Source organism: Vidua macroura, chromosome 4 (genome assembly GCF_024509145.1).
Source record: "Vidua macroura isolate BioBank_ID:100142 chromosome 4, ASM2450914v1, whole genome shotgun sequence".
In the NCBI taxonomy this organism is placed as follows: domain Eukaryota; kingdom Metazoa; phylum Chordata; class Aves; order Passeriformes; family Viduidae; genus Vidua; species Vidua macroura.
The window spans coordinates 61,584,597-61,604,197 of record NC_071574.1 but is presented as its reverse complement, the minus strand read 5'-3'; the positions used below and the strand labels follow the sequence as shown (position 1 = coordinate 61,604,197).

At 41.6% G+C, this 19,601-nt stretch overlaps 1 protein-coding gene across 2 annotated transcripts in view; it reads left to right on the top strand.

Annotated features, from left to right (window-relative positions):
- CRMP1 (collapsin response mediator protein 1) overlaps positions 1 to 19,601 on the top strand; it is a 50,229-nt gene that overhangs the window by 16,475 nt on the left and 14,153 nt on the right. For both annotated transcript variants that reach the window (XM_053976242.1, XM_053976243.1), the window contains exons 2-7: positions 731 to 819; positions 5,970 to 6,154; positions 7,657 to 7,821; positions 12,787 to 12,848; positions 14,434 to 14,514; positions 17,736 to 17,804. In XM_053976242.1, coding sequence (XP_053832217.1) covers positions 731 to 819; positions 5,970 to 6,154; positions 7,657 to 7,821; positions 12,787 to 12,848; positions 14,434 to 14,514; positions 17,736 to 17,804 — 651 coding nt within the window. The remainder of the gene's footprint in view (positions 1 to 730; positions 820 to 5,969; positions 6,155 to 7,656; positions 7,822 to 12,786; positions 12,849 to 14,433; positions 14,515 to 17,735; positions 17,805 to 19,601) is intronic.

Genomic DNA, 19,601 nt, shown 5'->3' with positions numbered 1-19,601 from the left:
TGGGCAGTCTCAGCACAGAGTGCCCCCAATTCATCAACAGCCTTTGCTCTGCAGAAATCACAAGTTGATTACAATTAATTCTTTATGCCCACTAGAAACTCTGTGTTTAGCTGTGGGTCTGTGCCACAGTGCAGGAGACACGAGCTGTGGGCCGTGTCCCTTGGCTGCTGCGCAGGAGTTGCTCCTGCTGAGCTGGTGTTGAAGGAGCTTCCCTGCTGAGGAATTTCAAGTGGTGGGGCTAAGCAGCCTCTTATGACCTTGTCCCTCCCCATTCAAAGCTTTTTTACTTTTCCAGAGATGCCAAGGGCACCAAGTGAGCTCAACTTGGCCATTGCAGTGTTGGGCAGTTTCTTCTAGGGGCTTCTCTTTTTCCCTTTTGGCCCTTGTGCAATGAGGTGGTAAAAGGGGGATGTAGTGGCATTTCAGGTGTTTCTATGTGCAGTGATTGCTGCTTTGAGCAAAATGAACTGTGGTGGTGATGAGGTCTCGTGTTCCAAAAGTCAGGAATAAACTGAAACTCTCCTGAAACAGGATGAAACTATCATGTCCACTGAAACTATCAATTAAACTATCCTGTCCACTGTCTGTGTACCCACATGAACTCACCTTTATATAGAGTAGTGTTTGTTATTAATGGATTTCTTTATAATATGAGCATATTTGTTATCATAAATACATTATTATGTTTATTTATTTTGATAAACCCACATTTTCCTTTTTTTTCCTCCAGAGTGACCGACTGCTCATTAAGGGTGGAAGAATTATCAATGATGACCACTCCTTCTATGCAGACCTGTACCTTGAAGATGGACTTATAAAGTTGGTTTTATAAAATACTGCTTTTTTTGCATGCGTGTTAACATAGACTACTGTGATTTCTTGATAGTGCTGACTTAAAATTTTTTATGGGCAGAATCTCAGTTACCTCTAAATGTGAAACTGTAGTTGAGGAGTGTTTAATTATTAAATTCTGCCGTTTTATCTTCACTAAGATTAGATAAATAGACAATTTCTTTGCTGTAAACTGGAGATATTTGCTTTTCAAACAGTTCAATCACAGCTTCATCTGAAACAGTTAAGGCAAGTAGGCACTCTCAAGAAAAGAAGTAATGCTAAGGACAACGGAAACCTTTTGAGTCCATGAATGGCAGAAAGCTGTCTACAATTTTTCTCCCTGTACCTAGTCAGTGCAATTGCAGCCATGCTCTTAAGGATTGTAGGGCACAGAAATCTGAAATGCGCCCCATGTTGCATGGTGCAGATGAGGACCTGCTATGTCTCAGTTGCCTGTTGGTTAATGCTGAACCACAGCACGTTCTGTTTCTATAATGCTGTTATGCATTGTTACACAATTAGAAAGAAAGTCCTGATTTATCAGGCTATAAAATACAGGAACTGGGAAAGTATTTGTTGGGTGAAAAACTTGAAATACGTGTTACTGATAGCCTGGGAAACTGTAACAGAGATGTCCGTGTGCTCTGCTGGTCCTGCCTTGGCTTGGTGGAGATGAGGGTCTCTAAGGTTTGCAAAGTTATGTAGTGTGTATGAACACTCTGATGTATATAAGGATCAAAGCCTTTTTCATGATTGCTGAACATTTTCACTAGTGACCTAAGAAGCTTGGTCTCCAGAGGCTACAGTTTGATGCACAGAAACATAATTATGGTTATCTGGTAAATAATTAATTGCCTACTTGTTTTCAGAGCTCCTTAAGAAAATAACATCAGATTAAAAGTCCAATTCTTTACATATATGTGACTGCTTATGTTATTATAATTCAGGTTATTATAACAGAAAAATATCTGAACAATTTCATCCATGGACTGTGCAGTTTTCTTGTTAATACTTCACTCTGCATTTCCATTTGTAGTGTTAATTGCATTGCAGAAGTGGCAAAAGTAGAGAGGACACAAAATGTTGAATATGTATCTATTTTTAAAGCAATAGTTAACCAAGTTGTAATCTCTTTGATGAGTGTTTTTGTTGAGTTTTTCTGTGGTTTTGTTAGTTCAGGTGCAAATCTTCTATTAACACTTGCAAGCATTAGAGCTATTTAAATAACTAAATGCATGAGATGCTGAGAGCCTCAAACTGCTGTGAATTTTTGGCTTTAATTCCAGAAATGCAATGGTAGTTAGTAGGCAGGTTAACAATGCCAGTCTTTCACCTGCCCTTATTAAGTACATAGCCTTCCTCTGAAATCCGTGTGTGGATCTGTACCTCCAGGAAGTATCTCAGCTGCCCAAGCTAATTAGGGTTAATAATGAACAGACGGGCAAGATCTTAATTTTTAAGAAGCATTTATCTTTGCCCAAGGATGCAAGTTCTCTATTTAGCATCCTAAGTTATGCCTAGCTTCTTAGATTTAGATGACCCAAGATTTTTCTTTGTAAACTGTGCAAGAAGTCCTGCTCTGAAATAATTTGTGAGGGCAGCCTCCTGTGAGATGGGGTTGGGTCCTTACTGTGTTCAGATGATAAATTTTGCAACCTAAGAAAGCTCTGGGTTTGTCTGATTTCTGGTTTCTTCAGGTGGAACTGCCCATTGTGTCTGAATAATTAAAATCATTGTTAAATGTAGCTCGAGCTTGTTTGGAGCTGGACCTTGAAACTCAGTCCATTAGCATCATTTCCATTGATGTTAAAACTTTCCAGCTGCAGATCCTGCTGATAATACAGAATTCTAATACAGAATGGAGCAGACACCAAACCACTCAGCCCAGAATAGGCAATAGTGTCCTGGTTTTACCGGGCTATGAAAGATCTGGGTTATTTTTCTCACTCTGAAAAAGAGAAAAGAGAGGATTTCTTTTGAGAGAAAAGAGAGGAAACTGATTGGAAAAGAGAGGGTTGAGTTTCTCTTGCAGCCTAATGAAAAGATTTGGGTCTTTTAATGCTTTTAATGCAGATCATTCTGCAGAGAGGAAAGCAGATGTAACCTTGAGTGTGTTTGAAGATCAGCTATAGTTTGGAGGATGGTCAATGTTTCTTCCTGCCAATCAATGCTCAAACTGGCTCCCTAGGTACAAGGAGCAGCGGTACATGTGGATTTTTCCTACCTGAAACTTAAGCCCTGCACACTCAGGTGGCAGCTGAGAGGCAGTTCTCCAGTATCTAAAGAGTATTTTAAATATTTGGCAATTTAAATTGGCATATAAATAATTTATTTTGCTTACATCTCTCCTGCCTCTGTTATCACATGAGGAAGTGAGCCCTGTGCCAAGTGACAGGTCATGGTCTGGTGCTTGCTGTACTCTGCTCCATCCCTGCCCAGGGGAAGGGTTGGAGGAACAAACAGGTAGCAGGGTAGGGGACTGGGGGCATGGTCTCCAGAGCTGGGCAAGTGATGAGTCAAGTTAGGGGGAACCTCAGATGTCTAAAAAAGGTCTGGGCTTGATAACCGCAGAAAGCACCACCTTGGAGTTCTGGAGGAGGTTTTCAGCTTCCTTGGATGAAGCTTAGGAAGACCTGAAGCCTGCTGTTTGTGTTGTGCTTTAATCAGCTCATGTACAACAGAATTTACCAACTTGTTTGACTGAAAATAGCAGAGAGCATCAGCTTTCTCTGGGTCTGAGTTTTGTGGTTGCTGACATATGAGGAAACCAGCTCAATCATTTGTACAGTGTCTAGAATGCGGTTACCTGCACTGTTGTATTTTTTCACCCAGTAATAGAACTCCATTCTTACTCACATACACTTTGCATTAATGAGTGAGCAATTCAGGAATCCTGTCACATTATGTCCTACTCTCTGTTCTACTTGGACAGAATAAAAATAACCTTGAGCACCAGTGAAGACCAGACTTCTCCCAGCCTTAATCTTGATGCCAGGGCAAAGTTTCTGACAGATAGCAGTGCAGCATCATCCATAAAGACCGTTTGGTCCCATGTCACTTCAACATGGATGATTTCAGCTGAATAAGATGTTACTCAACCATACACTGGAAATAATGAGCATTAAGTCATCAAAAAAGTTCAATATATAGTTAGCACACTTTCACATGTGTCTTCTTAAGATGAAACTGGTAAATACTGATTGTGGAAGAAAATAAAAATTAATTGCTTTTTTTGTGAAGGTTTTCATTAATATTGTTCTCAGAAGGTGTGTTAGTCCTTGAAGTACAGTTACTCCTTGGACATACTCAAAGGAGATGGGTCATAGTTAATTTTTTTTCCTGGTTCAATTTCTTAGCCACACAAATGCTCTACAAAGGGAGAGGGTTTTTCTGATTAAAATCTTGGGGATATATCTGACTAATGAAAATTAGTGCAATACCATTACTACACATGGGACTACCTAATTTTATGCAGGCATTGAATCTGCTCATGGGTGCAACACCCTATGATGTACCTTCATCAGGCACATTTTAAAATGGAGGAGCTGTTTGCAGCTTTTGTTTGTGCAATTGGATGTGCTGGGCAGCTGCTGGTTTTTGCATCCAGGTTGGTTTCCTGTTTGTCAGGGTGTTGTTCACACTGCACAGCTGCACACAGGTTGTGACAGTGCTGCACATGTTGATGACTATTCGGTGCCAGACGTGGAGGTGCCAGCTCTCATGAGTAAGCCCTTCTGGATTTGTTTAGTGCTGTGACCCCATCCTGGGATGCCCACGAGGAGTTTGCCCAAGAATGGCTGTGCTTCCCTCAAGCCAGAGCCCAGGGCACCGGGGTAGACAAGTTGCTGGATTGCATAGCATATGAAACAAATTCTTGACCTCTTGGGGCTATTTATTAACTCTGCTAGCTTGGCCAGATTCCAATGTGAATAATTATCCCTGTTTTTCTTATTTTTCCCAGTGGTTTTAATGAACAGTTATATTCACTTGTGGTTCTACCTTATCACAGTTGGCTGTTAATCAGTTGCTGTGTTTTGAACTGTAGGTGGAAGTTGCATTTTAATATGGGGAAACAGACTCAGCAGCTCAGATGTCTGCGGTATTTATTTAGCTGTGGATAAATGTTATTTTATCCAGACAAAAGAAAATTAGGACAAGGGCTCTGTGTCTGCAATATGAGATAAACGAAGTGAACTTTAACTACCTTACAGTTACCTCTAAGCCCAAATATATTGTGGTGCAGCAGTGCAGAGACATGGTTTCCACACAGACCCATACCTCTCCCTGTTCGGCGCCATGCAAAGTGGACTATAAATTGTAGTCTGGCTTTAAAAGTTAAAGTTTAATTTATTTGTAGTTGATTCCATGAATAATAAAAGTATTTTGGTCATAAGTATCTGGAGTTTGATATTGGTATGGGGGACAGATTGATATTTTTAATAGTGAAAACAAAAAAAAAATCCTGCTTTGAAGACCTGAAGGGAAAAAGATGGCAACAGCTAATTATAATTTTTCTACACAGTTATGCAGAATGTTTCACTGACTTTTAACTTCAAGAGGAGGATGAAGAATATGGGACATGGTAGATTAAACACGTTTAGGTCTCTTAGATATGTATTTCTGTATCTTAGGTTATTTAGATTTCTTTTTAAGGAGAAATTTGCATTGCATGATGACAAAGTAATTATAAAATTTTCTGATATGCCTTTTGCTTCTGCCATATATTTTTACAATTCCAGCTTGCTCCCATATTTGATCTATGTTTTCCTATTTTCATTTATGAAGTTAATACATGAAACTGGAGCCCCCAAGAGTGCATTAAGTGTACATAATTTGAATTGTTTAAAGATAGAAATCATATAAAAAATAATCAAATTTTAATGCTGGTGCATTACAGCTCCTTTATTGGCCACTAGAGCCATGCAAAGCAAACAGAGCTCATGGCTCAGCGAGGCAGCTGTCCTCTGCTTTGTTCTGCTGTGTTGGGCAGGACAGAGGGAGCGTGTGCTTGAGCTTCACATTGCCTTTGGGGACCCTGCTGTATGGGCACAGGCTCCCTCTCCATACATGCCTCAAATAGCTTTGTCCTCTGTGCTTGTTCCAATAAAGTAACACTGGCTTTCCTTGCTGTGCAGGCAAATAGGAGAGAATCTGATTGTTCCTGGAGGAGTCAAGACCATAGAGGCTAATGGGCGCATGGTTATTCCTGGGGGCATAGATGTCAACACTTACCTACAAAAGCCCTACCAGGGGATGACTGCTGTTGATGACTTCTATCAAGGCACAAAAGCAGCACTAGCAGGGGGCACCACCATGATCAGTGAGTACCAGCAGAGCCATATCTGTGTGGGGATAGCTACCTGAGGCTTCATTCTGATTTTCTGAGATCTTCTGCAATTAATCTTCACATTTCTGGGCTCTGTGTTTGAGACCCATTCATCATTGTTAACCAGGGTTGGCCTGAAAATGAACCTACCCTCAGAAAGAAATACCAGCGTGTGGAATTGTCTTTTGGATTTTCCTCTGAAATACAGAACAAACACTGAGGGATAATGTATGTAATCTTGGGATTTTTGGGAAGCAGCGTAGGTAGCACTGTAAGTATATGGCACAGAAAATCTGACAAAGATCTGCTGTTCCCACCTCCTGCCATTTCAAGAGCTTTGGAAATAACAAGATATGTTTATTTGAACTTGGATTTGGCAGCAGGAATTGAGGAAGACCTTAATAGAGATGTCCCAGAGGAGCATCTTTGTTGGTGAAAAGAAGAAGTGTTTCTAGTTGTTAAAGACTCTTCTTCTGTCTACAGATGGTGGAACAAGATTTATCTCTTTCCTTCTGGCCATGACTTGACTTTGGTTAGATGTTGTGAGGCAATTGTATAGGTGCCATAAATTGTCTCAGTTTCCTTGTGGAGAGGCTCTTCCCAGTGGAGTTGTATTCACACTGAATTGGGATGTGGATTTTTTTTTTTTTGGGTTACCTGTCACCCATATTCAGAAGCAGGCATCATCTGAAAGACTCTTTGGCCATAGGAACAAAATGCACTGCTGTTCATTCCTTTTGTTAATAGTTTTTTTCCAGTGTGTGTTCTTCAGTTGAGTATTCCTGTGCAGAGTTAGGCTTGCAAAGGGCACGGGTAAGCCCATCTTGATTTGTTTTCATACAAAGTAGCCCTGTAGAGAGAAGTACCTATGCATAAGTAGTCATGTCTTTATGTCAGTGGATGGTGTGGCACCATCAGAGGCAGAAAGCCTGGAGGCAGGGGAGAGACAGGGCATTCAGTGGACTGTATAGTGTGTGACAGTGTTTGTGCTCAATGTCACCCCCGTTCAAACCTTTGGCTGTATTCCCAGTTTTGTCTGCTGAGAAAACATTGAACATCTGCACTGATGTGTTGGTAGGGCAGAGTGGGCCAGTTCAGTGACTGTGAGGCACTGGTTAATTATTGTGCTTACTGTGAGATACATAGAAATGTCTCATCAGACAAGAACTACAGTGAAGGCCAGAACCTATGGTCTCTTACAATACAGTAAGGGGAAATACAAATGTTTCCTTAACAGTAAGGTGTTTGGCTCCCCCTCTGTGTGTCTATTGATGCTGCACCAAGCAGGTTGCCAGACTCATCTTCAGTATAGACTGTTCACAAAGTCTGCTGCACCTGGGGCAGCGGGACCTGGCTGACACCCCAGAGTTACAGTCAGCACACAGACTGCCTCCAAGGCTGCTCTTCTGGCTGAGGTGCTGGAAGACTGCTCACTCTGTGGAAATCTGAACAGTGTGCATACTGTCCTGCTAACAGACACTCAATCTCTTTTTCAGTTGATCATGTGCTTCCAGAACCTGGATCTAGTTTACTGACCTCCTTTGAGAAGTGGCATGAGGCAGCTGATACCAAATCCTGTTGTGATTATGCTCTCCATGTGGACATCACCAGCTGGTATGATGGCATTCGAGAAGAGCTGGAAGTACTCGTGCAGGACAAAGGTTAGTGAGTGAAATGTAGTAATATATTTTGGTTTTATTGAAATATCATATGGAGGTGAAATTTTGAAGTATTTTAATGAATGCATAGGCACTGGCTATGCTGGCTAAGGTTCTTCACTACCTTGAACTTGTATTTTCACTTGCTGCTGTGTAAAATGGACCTAAAACTTTGTGCATATATATGACTTTGTCCAGTATAGACATGGAAGATTAAGATGCTTACATAAAGAAATATATCACTTTATCCTTGCTTGTGGAAATAGGCTCAGACATTGCATATGTAGTTTTTTTTTTTTTGAAGGTAAAACTCGAAGATCAGTATTTAGGATAATCAGCCCAGTCACCTTAGATCCTCTATTTAATGAATGAAGAAAGTGAAACATTTCAAAGTAGTAGTTCAGGTTTTAACTAGACTGAAAGCTTTGATTCAGCTGCCTCAAATTAAATCCAAATATGAAGAGCACATGGGGCTGTGAAAATGTCACTACAGGCTAGATCTCATTTTGCACCAGTGACTTGGGATAATTTACGTGCTGAGACTTGATTTTGTAAATAAAATGTGCCTATATTTCTAAAACAGATTCCAGTTATTAGAAAAAGAGATGCTAAAGTTAAGTATCTAATATTGAAAAATGCCATTATTTTCTCAAGTGCTTCTCTCTGCTGGCTTTTCCTGAAGTTACTAGAAGATGCCATGTTTCAATACTTGCAAAAAAAACCCAAAAGGTAACTTATTTAGGAATCTAAGACACTTCTATGGGTTTGACTGTGTTCAATTAACAGGCCTACTATCATGTGAGATGCTATAGGTTACCTTACCTGGACTCCAGCTACCAATTCAGAATAGCACAGATGAAACCTCTCCTAAATGCATTTCACACATGCAGGCTCAATGTGGCAGTCTCATGTAAGGAGGGCATCTTTGGCACCAAATACCTCTGTGTGGGCAATGGGATCTAGCCTTCAGAAGATCCTAACTTAGATCTTGTTCCTTGAAATTGTGCCTGACAGCTTGTATTTTCTTTTCAGAATCATATATTTTCACATACTTTAAATGTATGGATATTAATTAGGGAGTATTTTCTGAAATGACATGCAGTTTCCATGGGCAAATCAGCATGACTGTTCTGTTGGGAAACCTAAGCGATAGGTATATGCAGCATCCTTTGCAATGTGTAGAGCTAGTGTTGACTTAGATGTGAAAGGTTCTCTTTATAGAGAAAGGTACTATCAAAGTAGGGAAAAAAAAAAGCAAAATGCTATTTTTGAGTGAACAGTTGTTTGCTGAGATGCCATGGAGGTGCAGTCACCTGGGGGAGTTTATTCCATGTCACAGGATGCTAACAGTACATGTGCTGTATAACCAGATTTTAGGCACTTCCATCAGCAAGACTGCACATAATTAGAGAAACTGCAGCTGGTCTTACATAGGTCTCTATTATAGGTGCTTTTTACAAGGTGATGACATCTGTCAACACAGGTTGTGCTAAATCTGTGCTGTTTCCTTGCTATCAGCATTAACATGAATCTGCTGCTGTGCATTAGCTGACCATACTCTCAAGACAAGTATACCATGCCTTGTTGCAAAGGTTGGATTTTATTTTCCAGAGCTCCCTGACTACAGATGGCTCAGCACTCCCAAATTTGCCCAAGGGTTTACATTAAAAGCCTGGTGCAGTTAGGTTAATAGTTTTCTCCAGCTATTGAAATGTGAGTTTTCTATGTAAATCTGACCTGTCTTTGAGTCATCAGGGGAAACAGAAATCTGTTAATTGGTTCCTGAACTGAGATTTCTGATGGAGCTTTGGTGGCCTTTTCAGTGATGAGAGCATTAGGAGGTCACCTTTGTTCTCATGTATGTCTCAGGCAGGCAGTGTGAGTTACTCTCACGTGTTGGAGACACAAGGTAAGGGTGAGTATGAACTCACAAGCACAACAGGAAATAATTCAGCATGGCAAGGGCTTTCAAATTAATGGGTAATATTTCCTGATAACTGGAAACATTTAAGCCAGCTGGTGCAAATAGACTTGATGTCAGTGGAGTGACCCTGGTTTTCATCAGCTGGGAATCTGGATTGAATTGGTTCTTGGCTGATTGTGGGTGAGTGAGCTGAGTGACAGGGCTCAGCTCATTGTGTTTCAGAGCTACATGTGCCTAATGCAATCAGCATGAGTAACAGGGGAGCTTACAGAGTGGCTGTTGAGGTGCTTTGTCATGAGGTATAATTGAACAATTAATCAGTTTTAAATCAATACAATGCTAATTTAAGGAGACACAGGCTTTGGAAGTGCCTGAAGATTTTGGAGAGCCAAATATTGATTATAAACACTCAGACTTGAATAATTTCAGCAGCTATTTTAGGATTGAGCTTCTTCAGTATATGCAAAGGAGCAAGAGCCTAAAATTGCTGACAGGGGCCTTACTGGTTACTTTGACTTTGTCACTGTTCAGAAAGTTCAGGAGAACACTGTAGTCCTGCCTAAAATTTGGAGAGGATTCTGTTGAGTACCCCTGGTGTCAGAGCAAGTAGGACATTAACAACAATGCAGTGTGTAACAGATGTTAAGCATTCAGGTCAACAGGCCACGGACCAGGGCTTTTGAAAAGCTGCATAATTCCAATGAGTAGGTCAGGGAACCAGGCCAGGGCAAGGAGTCTAATCTTGGATACCTGTATATGTAAATTTGTGTTATTTATCTTGGTATCTGGTATAGGTGCTCTCTTTGCAAGGCAGGATTGTTCACACCCTCTCTCCTGTTAGCTGTAAAGGCAGCCCCCGAAATGCTCTTCTGCTGTGTGTCTATCTGGTGGCAGCTGAGGGTGTGAATGTGTGTTTACATGGGAGAACTCTGCTTCTGCACTGTGGTAAGGAGCAGGCTCAAGATCCTATGGCAGGTTCCCTACAGGGATCCCTTCTGCTCCCATTAAGTTCAGGGAGAGCATTAAGCAGAGTGAAAGCAAAACTCAGTCATTTTATCAGGGTCAGAAGAGGGCCTAAGAAGACAGCAAGGCAATAAAAGAGAAAGGATGAGAATACGTATTACTTGGGTCAGGGTATGTGTTCCCCACATGGTAGTCAGGGAAAGCTGCCTTACCTCCTGCAGGACTGTGATGAAATGAATTACCTTTGGCTAGAGCGTGGTGGATAAGGGAGAGCAATGGTAACCCAGCCCTTGGCCCACAGAGAAATGTGTGCCAGGCGTCAGTCCCGAGCCATCGCTGAGGCACTCAGCATGGCAGGCCTAACACAGCCTCCTTGCTTTGTGCGGGCACCCCTGCAGAAAGGTGGCTCCTGGGTGCAGCTGCCATCTGACACATGGGGTGGGTTTGTGGAGAGAAAATGGAGCTTTGCTCTGAGGCAGGTGGGATGGGTGTGCTGGGCCCTGCTGGGAGCAGTCAGAGGGAGACGGGGCTCAGGGCACGAGGCTGCAAGCACTGGCACCAGGGAAGGCCCAGGAAGTACTGAGGACTTTGAAATGTAATTGTAATGAGGAGTAGATGGAGGGATTACAGTTAGTAAAGGCTATATGTGTTTTCTGAGAACATGATAAAATGGAAAATGAGAAGAAAGGATGGCTTACAGGCTGACAGGGTTCCATTCCACCTTTCAGGCTGGATTTGCTTGGCATCAAAGTCAACAAGGAGGGGCCAGCTCCTGCTTTGTGTTTCTCTCTGAGCTGCCTGGACTTAGCAGGAAGACATAATACCAGGGATCATTTCAGTGTTTTATCTTGCATGTATACTGGGGTATTTTAGTTCTGTAATTGTAAATAAATGAATTCTGTGTGTGTGTGAGCAGTCATACCCTCTGCTTGAGGATGTATTTGCTCATTCTAGACTCATGAAGGAGTTATATCTTCATCAGAGAGATTTATTAATTTTATTCATTCATGTAGACAAAAATGAATAACAGGAACATTTTTTTCTTGCCCCAGGAAGCACAGTTTTCATCACAGCCATTTTGAAATGCAGCATACACAGCTTAGGTAGCTTAGAATTTACTTTTTTTTAAAGCTAGAAAACTATGTTTCTGGTCCTTGGACTAAACTGGGGATCTTCCCAGTGGACTAGAAAGTAAGACAAATATATACGGTAATATGAATTCATATGTACAGAAATCATGAACAGAAGACATTTGTAAGTCTCATTCTGTAAGAATACAAAGCTATGTAAAAAACCAAATCTTTGAAATAAATAGCAACTCTTCTGGGGATTTGAATACAGGGGGTTATTGACAGCTGACACTCAACACTAGCATTTCTTACAGATTTCTGAAATTTGAAACTGTTGTCTTTATTGGTTTTTTATGGCTGCCAGCGTAAATCCTACCTTCTTTGAAAGGCAGAAGGAGAAGTGTGGTGAGCTGCCTATAAAACTGGTTTCAGGCTTTGTTCCCACTCCTTCCCAGTGTCTACCATCAGCTAAGCTAAGCACTTTGGAGTGTAAGGTCAAGAAAAAGCAAGTATGTGTGCACATTCAGATACACACTTTCTATACCTTCTCAGCACTGTGGGGGAACTAACCAGAAGTTTTATCTACCAAAAATCACAGTTTAGATCAAGCTGAAAAGTTTTCCTGATTAGCTAAGGAAACCTTAAAAGAAAAACACTGATTCACAGAACCTTACACAAGTTTTTTTAAACTTCACAAACTTTACATGCTTGTTTTAGCCACCATTGCTTGTCTGTGATTTGGCTACAAGCAATCGTGCACTGGTGGCTGGGTTACTCCAGGGATGAACACAGGCTACCCACAGCATCCAAAAAATTCCCCCAGAGTAGAGGGCATCCAGGCTTCTAGTCCTAGCAGCTGTAATGCAGCTGTGAAGCCATGCTTGATTTTTGGCAATTACTAGTGAAAAGCCTAATGCAGACATACTCTCTTACTTTTCCTGAAGTTTTTGTTCAAATACAATTTAAGAATACGCTTACATGGCAACACCTCTGAATTTTGTCTTGGAACAGGTGTGAACTCTTTCCAAGTCTACATGGCGTACAAAGACCTCTACCAAATGTCCGACAGCCAGGTACTGCTCTGAATGCTTTTCTTTGCTGTGATCTGTCCTCTCTTTTCTCATCTCCCAACATTTGAGGAGTTGCTGAGTTTGAATCCCAGAGAAACATTCTCACTGGCCGGATTGGCACTGGGAAAAATGTGCAGTGGTGGTTTACTCTCTGGAGGGTCAATTCTGAGCTGTGCAGAACACCTTCATGTGTTTCTTCAAGTGTCTGACATTCACCTTCTGTAGAGATCTTCTGGTGTCTCCCAACATTGCAGCCACTCAGCTCTGCTCAGGCTTTCACTCATTTTATTTTGCAGTAACCTTTCGAGGACTCTAGGTCAGAGAGGGAGAAAAAAATGAAGCACTCGAGGCAGTGGCAGTTCTGAGGTTTCAAGAGTTTCTTGGTTGTGTAAGCAGCTAAATGGAGTTGCTCTTTGGGGGAGGTGGCCTTTTCTCATTAGGGCTGGAGATAACAATGAGCTTGTTTGTCCAGAGCTCATTACAGATTCCAGACTCTTCAGCTTTCCCATTCATACATATCAGGCCACTGTAAATGGACAATGGCATCTGTTGGTAATAATAATGTTTGCTTATTCAGTTGTTAAAATGTTTCTTTCTTGCTTATTCCCAGAGCTACAGCTCTTGGTCTCTTAAATAACTGTTGTTACACCTCCAATACATTTGGTTTTAATTGGAATTTTGGACATAATAATTTATAAATATTCTCTGACAGACAATGCCTGTTAAATTCAACTTGCTGTTGGAATTGCCAAGAGGAATACATCAAATGTTTAATGTGTGGCTGGACTAATGGCTGTTATGTTGTTTAAATGTCCATGTTGCAAGCTGCCTGAAGTGCCCTAGTGCAAAAGTAGACACTGAAGAACCTTTGTCTTCCATATTTAATCTGTGTTTGAAAACTGGGCTCCCAGTTACTGAAGTCTGGTTTAGAAAAGGGACACATAAGCTGAATAGCTTTTGGAAAGGAAACTGTGTTTCAGTAGATGTGTGCTCAGAAATTAACAGTGAAAGCAAAAGGATCAGCTATTGCCCTTCTTTAGGGGTGGGTGTTGAATCTTAGAAAGCAATTAGAAAACTAAGGATGCTCTAGGGAAAATATTGCAACTTTTAATATCTGAATTAAAGATGTTGCTGAAAGCTCAAGAATGACAGCTCTAAGAAGATGGTGCAAAATGCCTGCACTTCAGAAAAGAGATGTTCTAGCCATACTAAAATGCTTGTAGTACATGGCAATAATTCTATTTTACATTTGCTAAAGCTACAGAACTACAGGACTACTAAACTTAGCCCTGCATGGGCATGGGGAGGTGGCCCTGCAGTGCAGGGGCTGGGGCAGACTCTGTGTCCCAGGGAAATCCAGCCCTGCTTGGGGCTGTTGACCTTGTCTTCATGCAGCTGGTGTTTACAGGGGTGGGTAAGTCAACACCAATCAGTGAAGTCAGGTTCTGTGTAGAAAAGAGATAATTTGCTATTCACCAATATAATTACCAGCATAGAAGGTACAAAACTGAGGTGAAGAGAGAAGTCTGAGTGTTAAGTAATGTGTTTTCCTTATTCAGCAGTGTTTCCTTCTTTGTACTACCTGCAGCTTTATGAAGCCTTTACCTTCCTGAAGAGTCTTGGGGCTGTTATCCTGGTCCATGCTGAAAATGGAGACTTGATAGCTCAGGTGAGTGAACCATCGTTTTTGCTTCACTTTGTGAGATGATGGATATAAGAAAGGAGAAGTTAAATAGGCCAGTCAGAGAATGGGTAGGAAGAAAGAAACTCCCTGGAAAGAGCCTTAATTGAACCTGATGCTCTGCACACCGTTGGTATAAAGCCTGGGATGAGAGAATGGGGGTCCTTTGGCATTAATTGGCAGAGCATCCTTGAGATAGGGCAATGATCTAGGCAGCTCCTTGCCTTGGCAGCCAATGAGGACTAGATAAGGAGGGCAGAAGGAAGCAAGAAGATGTCTCTGAATCCAGCAGACACAAATGAAGCAGAATAATGTAAAGCCTTGTTCACAGACTTTGGGTACAAAAAGAGGATCTGAAAGCTTTATACTAAAGTCTTTTGCTGCAGCTATCAGCATAAGCAACACAGTGAGTTTGGAGCAGGTATTAAAGCTCACAGAACTATTTATTTTTGAGAAGATTCTTATAAATCTCTGAAGTTTGAGAGTAAGAACTACTGTGATCTTGTAGACATTTCAAAAATGTGTGTTTAAGTATAATCCATGCTCTTAGAAGATGCATCTCAGAACCAGGAAGCTGGGTTCAAGTTCAGAATGTTCCATTAAAGCACCCTGCATCTCCAGTGCAGTCCTTGCAGGTCAGGTGCCCTGGGAGCTGCTGTCCTCCCACTGGACTGTACCATGGCTCTGATCAGTGCCACAACACATGGAAACATGGAAAGAGGCAACCCAATGACAGCAGTTGATAGAGCACCTCCCACTGGTCTTTCAGAGGCCAGGATCCCCCTTTGGAACAGAAGGGGCAGGTTTGGGTGGGTGTTGTTTTGATGCTACATTTGTGACAGATGAAACTTTGAAGGCTGTTGCAGAGATGTCTCACTACCCTGATCTCTCCTACGTGCATCGAGCCCCTCTTAGGTCAGTGAGGCTCTGAGTGAGCCATCTGATTTATCTGCTGAGCTGCTTATCTGCTGGCTTATCTGCTAAGAACTGGGCTGCAGAGCTGACAAGCAAATTACAGCAGCTAAAGCTGTCTTTGAAATCTGGACAAGGCAACCCACCTTGTCTTATGTCTAAGGGAAAGCATCAAGGGAATGTTTGAGTTGTTGGCCAGTGTGTAAGAACTCTTGCCTTGGGTGTATTTTGTTTTTCCCTCTGGGGGAAAAACACATCTCCATCTCCATCTGGTTAGAATTTACCCCCTTTGAGATCTGCCTTTCACTTTAACTTTGACCAAAATAACCACTGGGGTCAAAAGTTACTAGTGAGGAGTCAGCAGGCACATACAGTGTGGTTGTGTCCTTCCCCCACTGAAATTAGGTGACAACCCTCATTTGAATTCAAGAGAGCAAAAAGCTGATTTCTCATGAAGTTTAGCATTAATAAAAACCACTAAATACATAATTTATAGTTTTAATACAATGTAAAATATCCAGAAGAATTAAAATTACTATTAATAAGCATGATTAAGTCAATATTACTGTAGGAATGGCAAAGTAAAACAAATCAAATGGCATCTGTGGTGTTTTGATACATTGCCTATTAGAATCAAGGCACACTCATGGAATTGCATATTTGATAGAAATCTATTTCAGTTACATTTTTCTCTGATCAGCCTTAATATACAGCCATTGAATATGAACAAACAGGACAGAAAAATTATTAGGTAAAGATGAAGTAGTAAATAAACGTAAGTTATGTTATACATCAGCTTATATGTTCACCATTGCCATGTGTCATAAAATCAGTCCTTCTCTATGCTTTTATGTAGAAGAATTATTTAGATAATGAAAAGAAAGCTGCCTGCACATAGGTTTTTTAGGACCGTCCTGTGTGAAAATACAAATTTGATCTTGTCAAACAAATATTTTAGTTAATTAGCACTATCAAGTCCTCTTACAGAGGGTAATTTATCATATGATCTGATTTTATTACTTCCTTCAAGATGCAAATCTGCCCTACTTTGTGTATCTATTCTGTGCCAATGTGCTACTTTTTTACACAGCTGTAACTTCATTTTATTGCTGTGTTTTAATTATCTGAAGTCTTTAACTGGCACTGTTCAGAGCCGGTGTGTTAATGATCCAGAACAGCTGTTTTTAATAATACCTATGAAACCTTACGTTTTTCTAACCAAATGTTCTTACACAGTCAGATTAATGCATTCCTGTTAATGCCTCTTCAGCCTTGACTGATTGCAGCAAAGGCTAAAGTATATATGAATGTTAACTTTTTCAGTTTTACTGGAGTATGTTGGTAATGTGTAAGCTTTTCACCCTCAGGGACCTGGCATCAGATATTTATTAGCTGACACATTCAAATATGTTCAGTAACTTCATCTTGGTCTCCTAGGGGACATTTCTCTGTGTCACAGAGCCATTACATTGTTGAGCTGGGCTCATCAGAGCCCTGTGGGCAGACCAAGGCAGAGCAGGCCAGGGCCAGACCTTTGATGAAAAGGAGTAGACCACTAGTTTCTGCAAAAAGAGTTATTCCAATGACACTGCTTGGCTTTAAATTAAGTGAAGTTTTTCTATTTAAAAGAAAAAAAAATCTCACTGCTATGAAGCTGGACAGCGCAGATTATTTTTCTGACAAACCCCCATTGGTCCTGAGATGCTGGATATTTCTGGATATATGCTAGTGAGTACAGCCTGAGATGGGGTCTTTGATGAGGATTCAGTGCCTTGCAACTGGAGAGCACTGTTCTGTTTCATAAAAGCATAATTTTAGTGATTCACTGTATAAGAAGAAAGTGTTAACAGAAAACTGAAACTGTCAGCAATGCTGAAGGTTTAAGGAAGTGCTTTGTGGATTGCAACCAGAGAGGAACTTGAGAAAGTAAATAGGGAATAGCAGGCTAGAAGTACCCATAATTACCATTCATTGTATTGGTTGAAGACCATTCCCTGGGCTGGTGTTGTGGTGTCAAGTAGGACTTTCTGGAGGGCAGAGGAGGTTTCTGATGGTACAGCCCAATGGCTTGGGGCACAAATATGCTCAATCACACAACAGAGAGCACTGCTGGCTGTGCTGGTGTGGCATGGGGCCAGTTTAGAGCCAGTGTATTCAGTGTTCAGTGGGCTTTGCAACTGCGTTTACACTGACCCTGAAAGGGACAGTCAGACTGTGTGGCTGTTCATCTCCCTGAGGATGCTGGGTACACTGGTCTCATCCTGGAGCTGGGTCAGCATTTATCTCTTACGTTGCAGGAACAAAAGCGTATTCTGGAGATGGGAATCACTGGACCTGAGGGACATGCCCTGAGCAGGCCAGAAGAGGTAAGGCCATATGTCTGCTTCTCCCATTGCCTTTTCCAGTATTACTCAAAGTCTGAAAAGTCCAGGTCCTTTCAACTTGTTTGTTTGCCTGAAAAGCCCTTTGGATGCTGCAGCAGGTGCATTCCCTGAGTCCAGGGAAAAGCGTGTACATTCCTTGTACACTCAGGAGTCTCAGCTCCTGCTGCCCTGGGCATGGATGTCCATGTATTTTTTTAAGTGTGACCTTTGGGTTTTGATTTGTGATGACAAAAAAATGGGCTTATCAGGCTAAAAATCAGCAGTGCAGCTTGAGTTCTAGTCCTCAGAGTAACTGCATTTATTAAAATGCTTTGGCTGAAAACCTATAACATCTATACTGTGCATAGGCATACACCCACATATAGATCTACTTTCATGCTGGCAGATATATTGGTGTCAGAAATGCAGGCTGTAGAAATGCAAATACATGAGAATGGAAAGATGCTGTGAGGCAGCTCGTTTTAAGCAACTCCCTTATAATAAAATCTGGTGTGGATCATCTCAGGCATCTGGAAAGGGTTTATTTAAATGCAAGGAAAATGTGGAGACATGAGAATGCCCCCTAAAGTACACAGCTCAGACTGTTAATGGGATGTGGAGGGCAGTAGTGGGAAGTGACTGCTTTCCTAGAAGACTAAAGAGACGACGTCCTGGAGGTTTGAGGCTGAACTTGAAGAGATTGTTGTGGTTTGCAGATCTTTATGTAACTTCTCCCCAAGGTAAAAGGAATCAGCTTAATTGGTCACATTCTTCTGTTGAACTGTTTATGTACTTTTTGGTTTTGCTGTTCACCTTCTACTAAAGTTATTCTAAAAGGATTGAGTTGTTTCCTTTTAATGAGAACAAGGGCCTAAGGAAAATCTGCATTTGCAGTTTCCAGAAAGGAATTTTGCTCTGCTCTAGTGCTGCAGTGCAGAGGCCATGCCTCCTTCCATGCTCTCTAAAGGTGCATTTGGGGTTTTCAGAGCAAATACAAGTTTTGATACAAGTTCTAGGACAAACTGAAGCAGTCTGATTTAAGGAAAAATAATTTACAAACCAGTAAAGGATTAAGCCGTGTGATTTTGGAAGGTCTAAGAAGCTCAACTTTTCTAGAAAAACTCTTGCACAGAAATTTCTGTATCACTGAGTCACTATTTTCAGTTACAACAGGGTTTTTTGTATTAAAATGCCAGTACTGTGAGTCCATCTGGGAAGGATCTGGTATAAAACCGATGGCTGGGGGAAGGAGTCTCCAGAGCTGCTGGGAAACACTGCTCCTCCATCTGAAGATGATTGCTTTGTGTGCCTACGTCCCAGATGGCTCCCTGGGAGGAGATTGCCTTTATGCTTGCTGACAGAGGGGACTTACTAGGCACTGCTTCAAAGGCTTCTGTGGATTATAGGCTAAATTCAGTCCATAGTGCTGAAGTTGTTGTTTGAGAATTCCTTACATTCACTGTCACCATTATGTAAAGATTAGGGAAAGCTGCTGGGGGAGCTCAGAGGTTGTCTTCAAGTAGCAGCAAAGTTTCGTTGCTTTGTTCTCCTTTCAGCTGCAGGGTAGGAGTGTTAAACAGGAAGGTGGGAGGAAGGTAAGGAGGAGCTGCATCAGCTGCTTGGACATGACCTTTCCTGGGTGCAGGGAGCCAGGGGGCTGTGTTGGTACTGGGGCAGCTGTACCCTGCTAGTGAGTACAGCCTGCCTGTGGTTACTGCTAGTGCCAAGTGTTTGGGGTTGGGTTAGCTCCCTGTTTCCCAGCACTGTGTTTCTCTCTATGGAAAAAGCAGAGTCAACCCC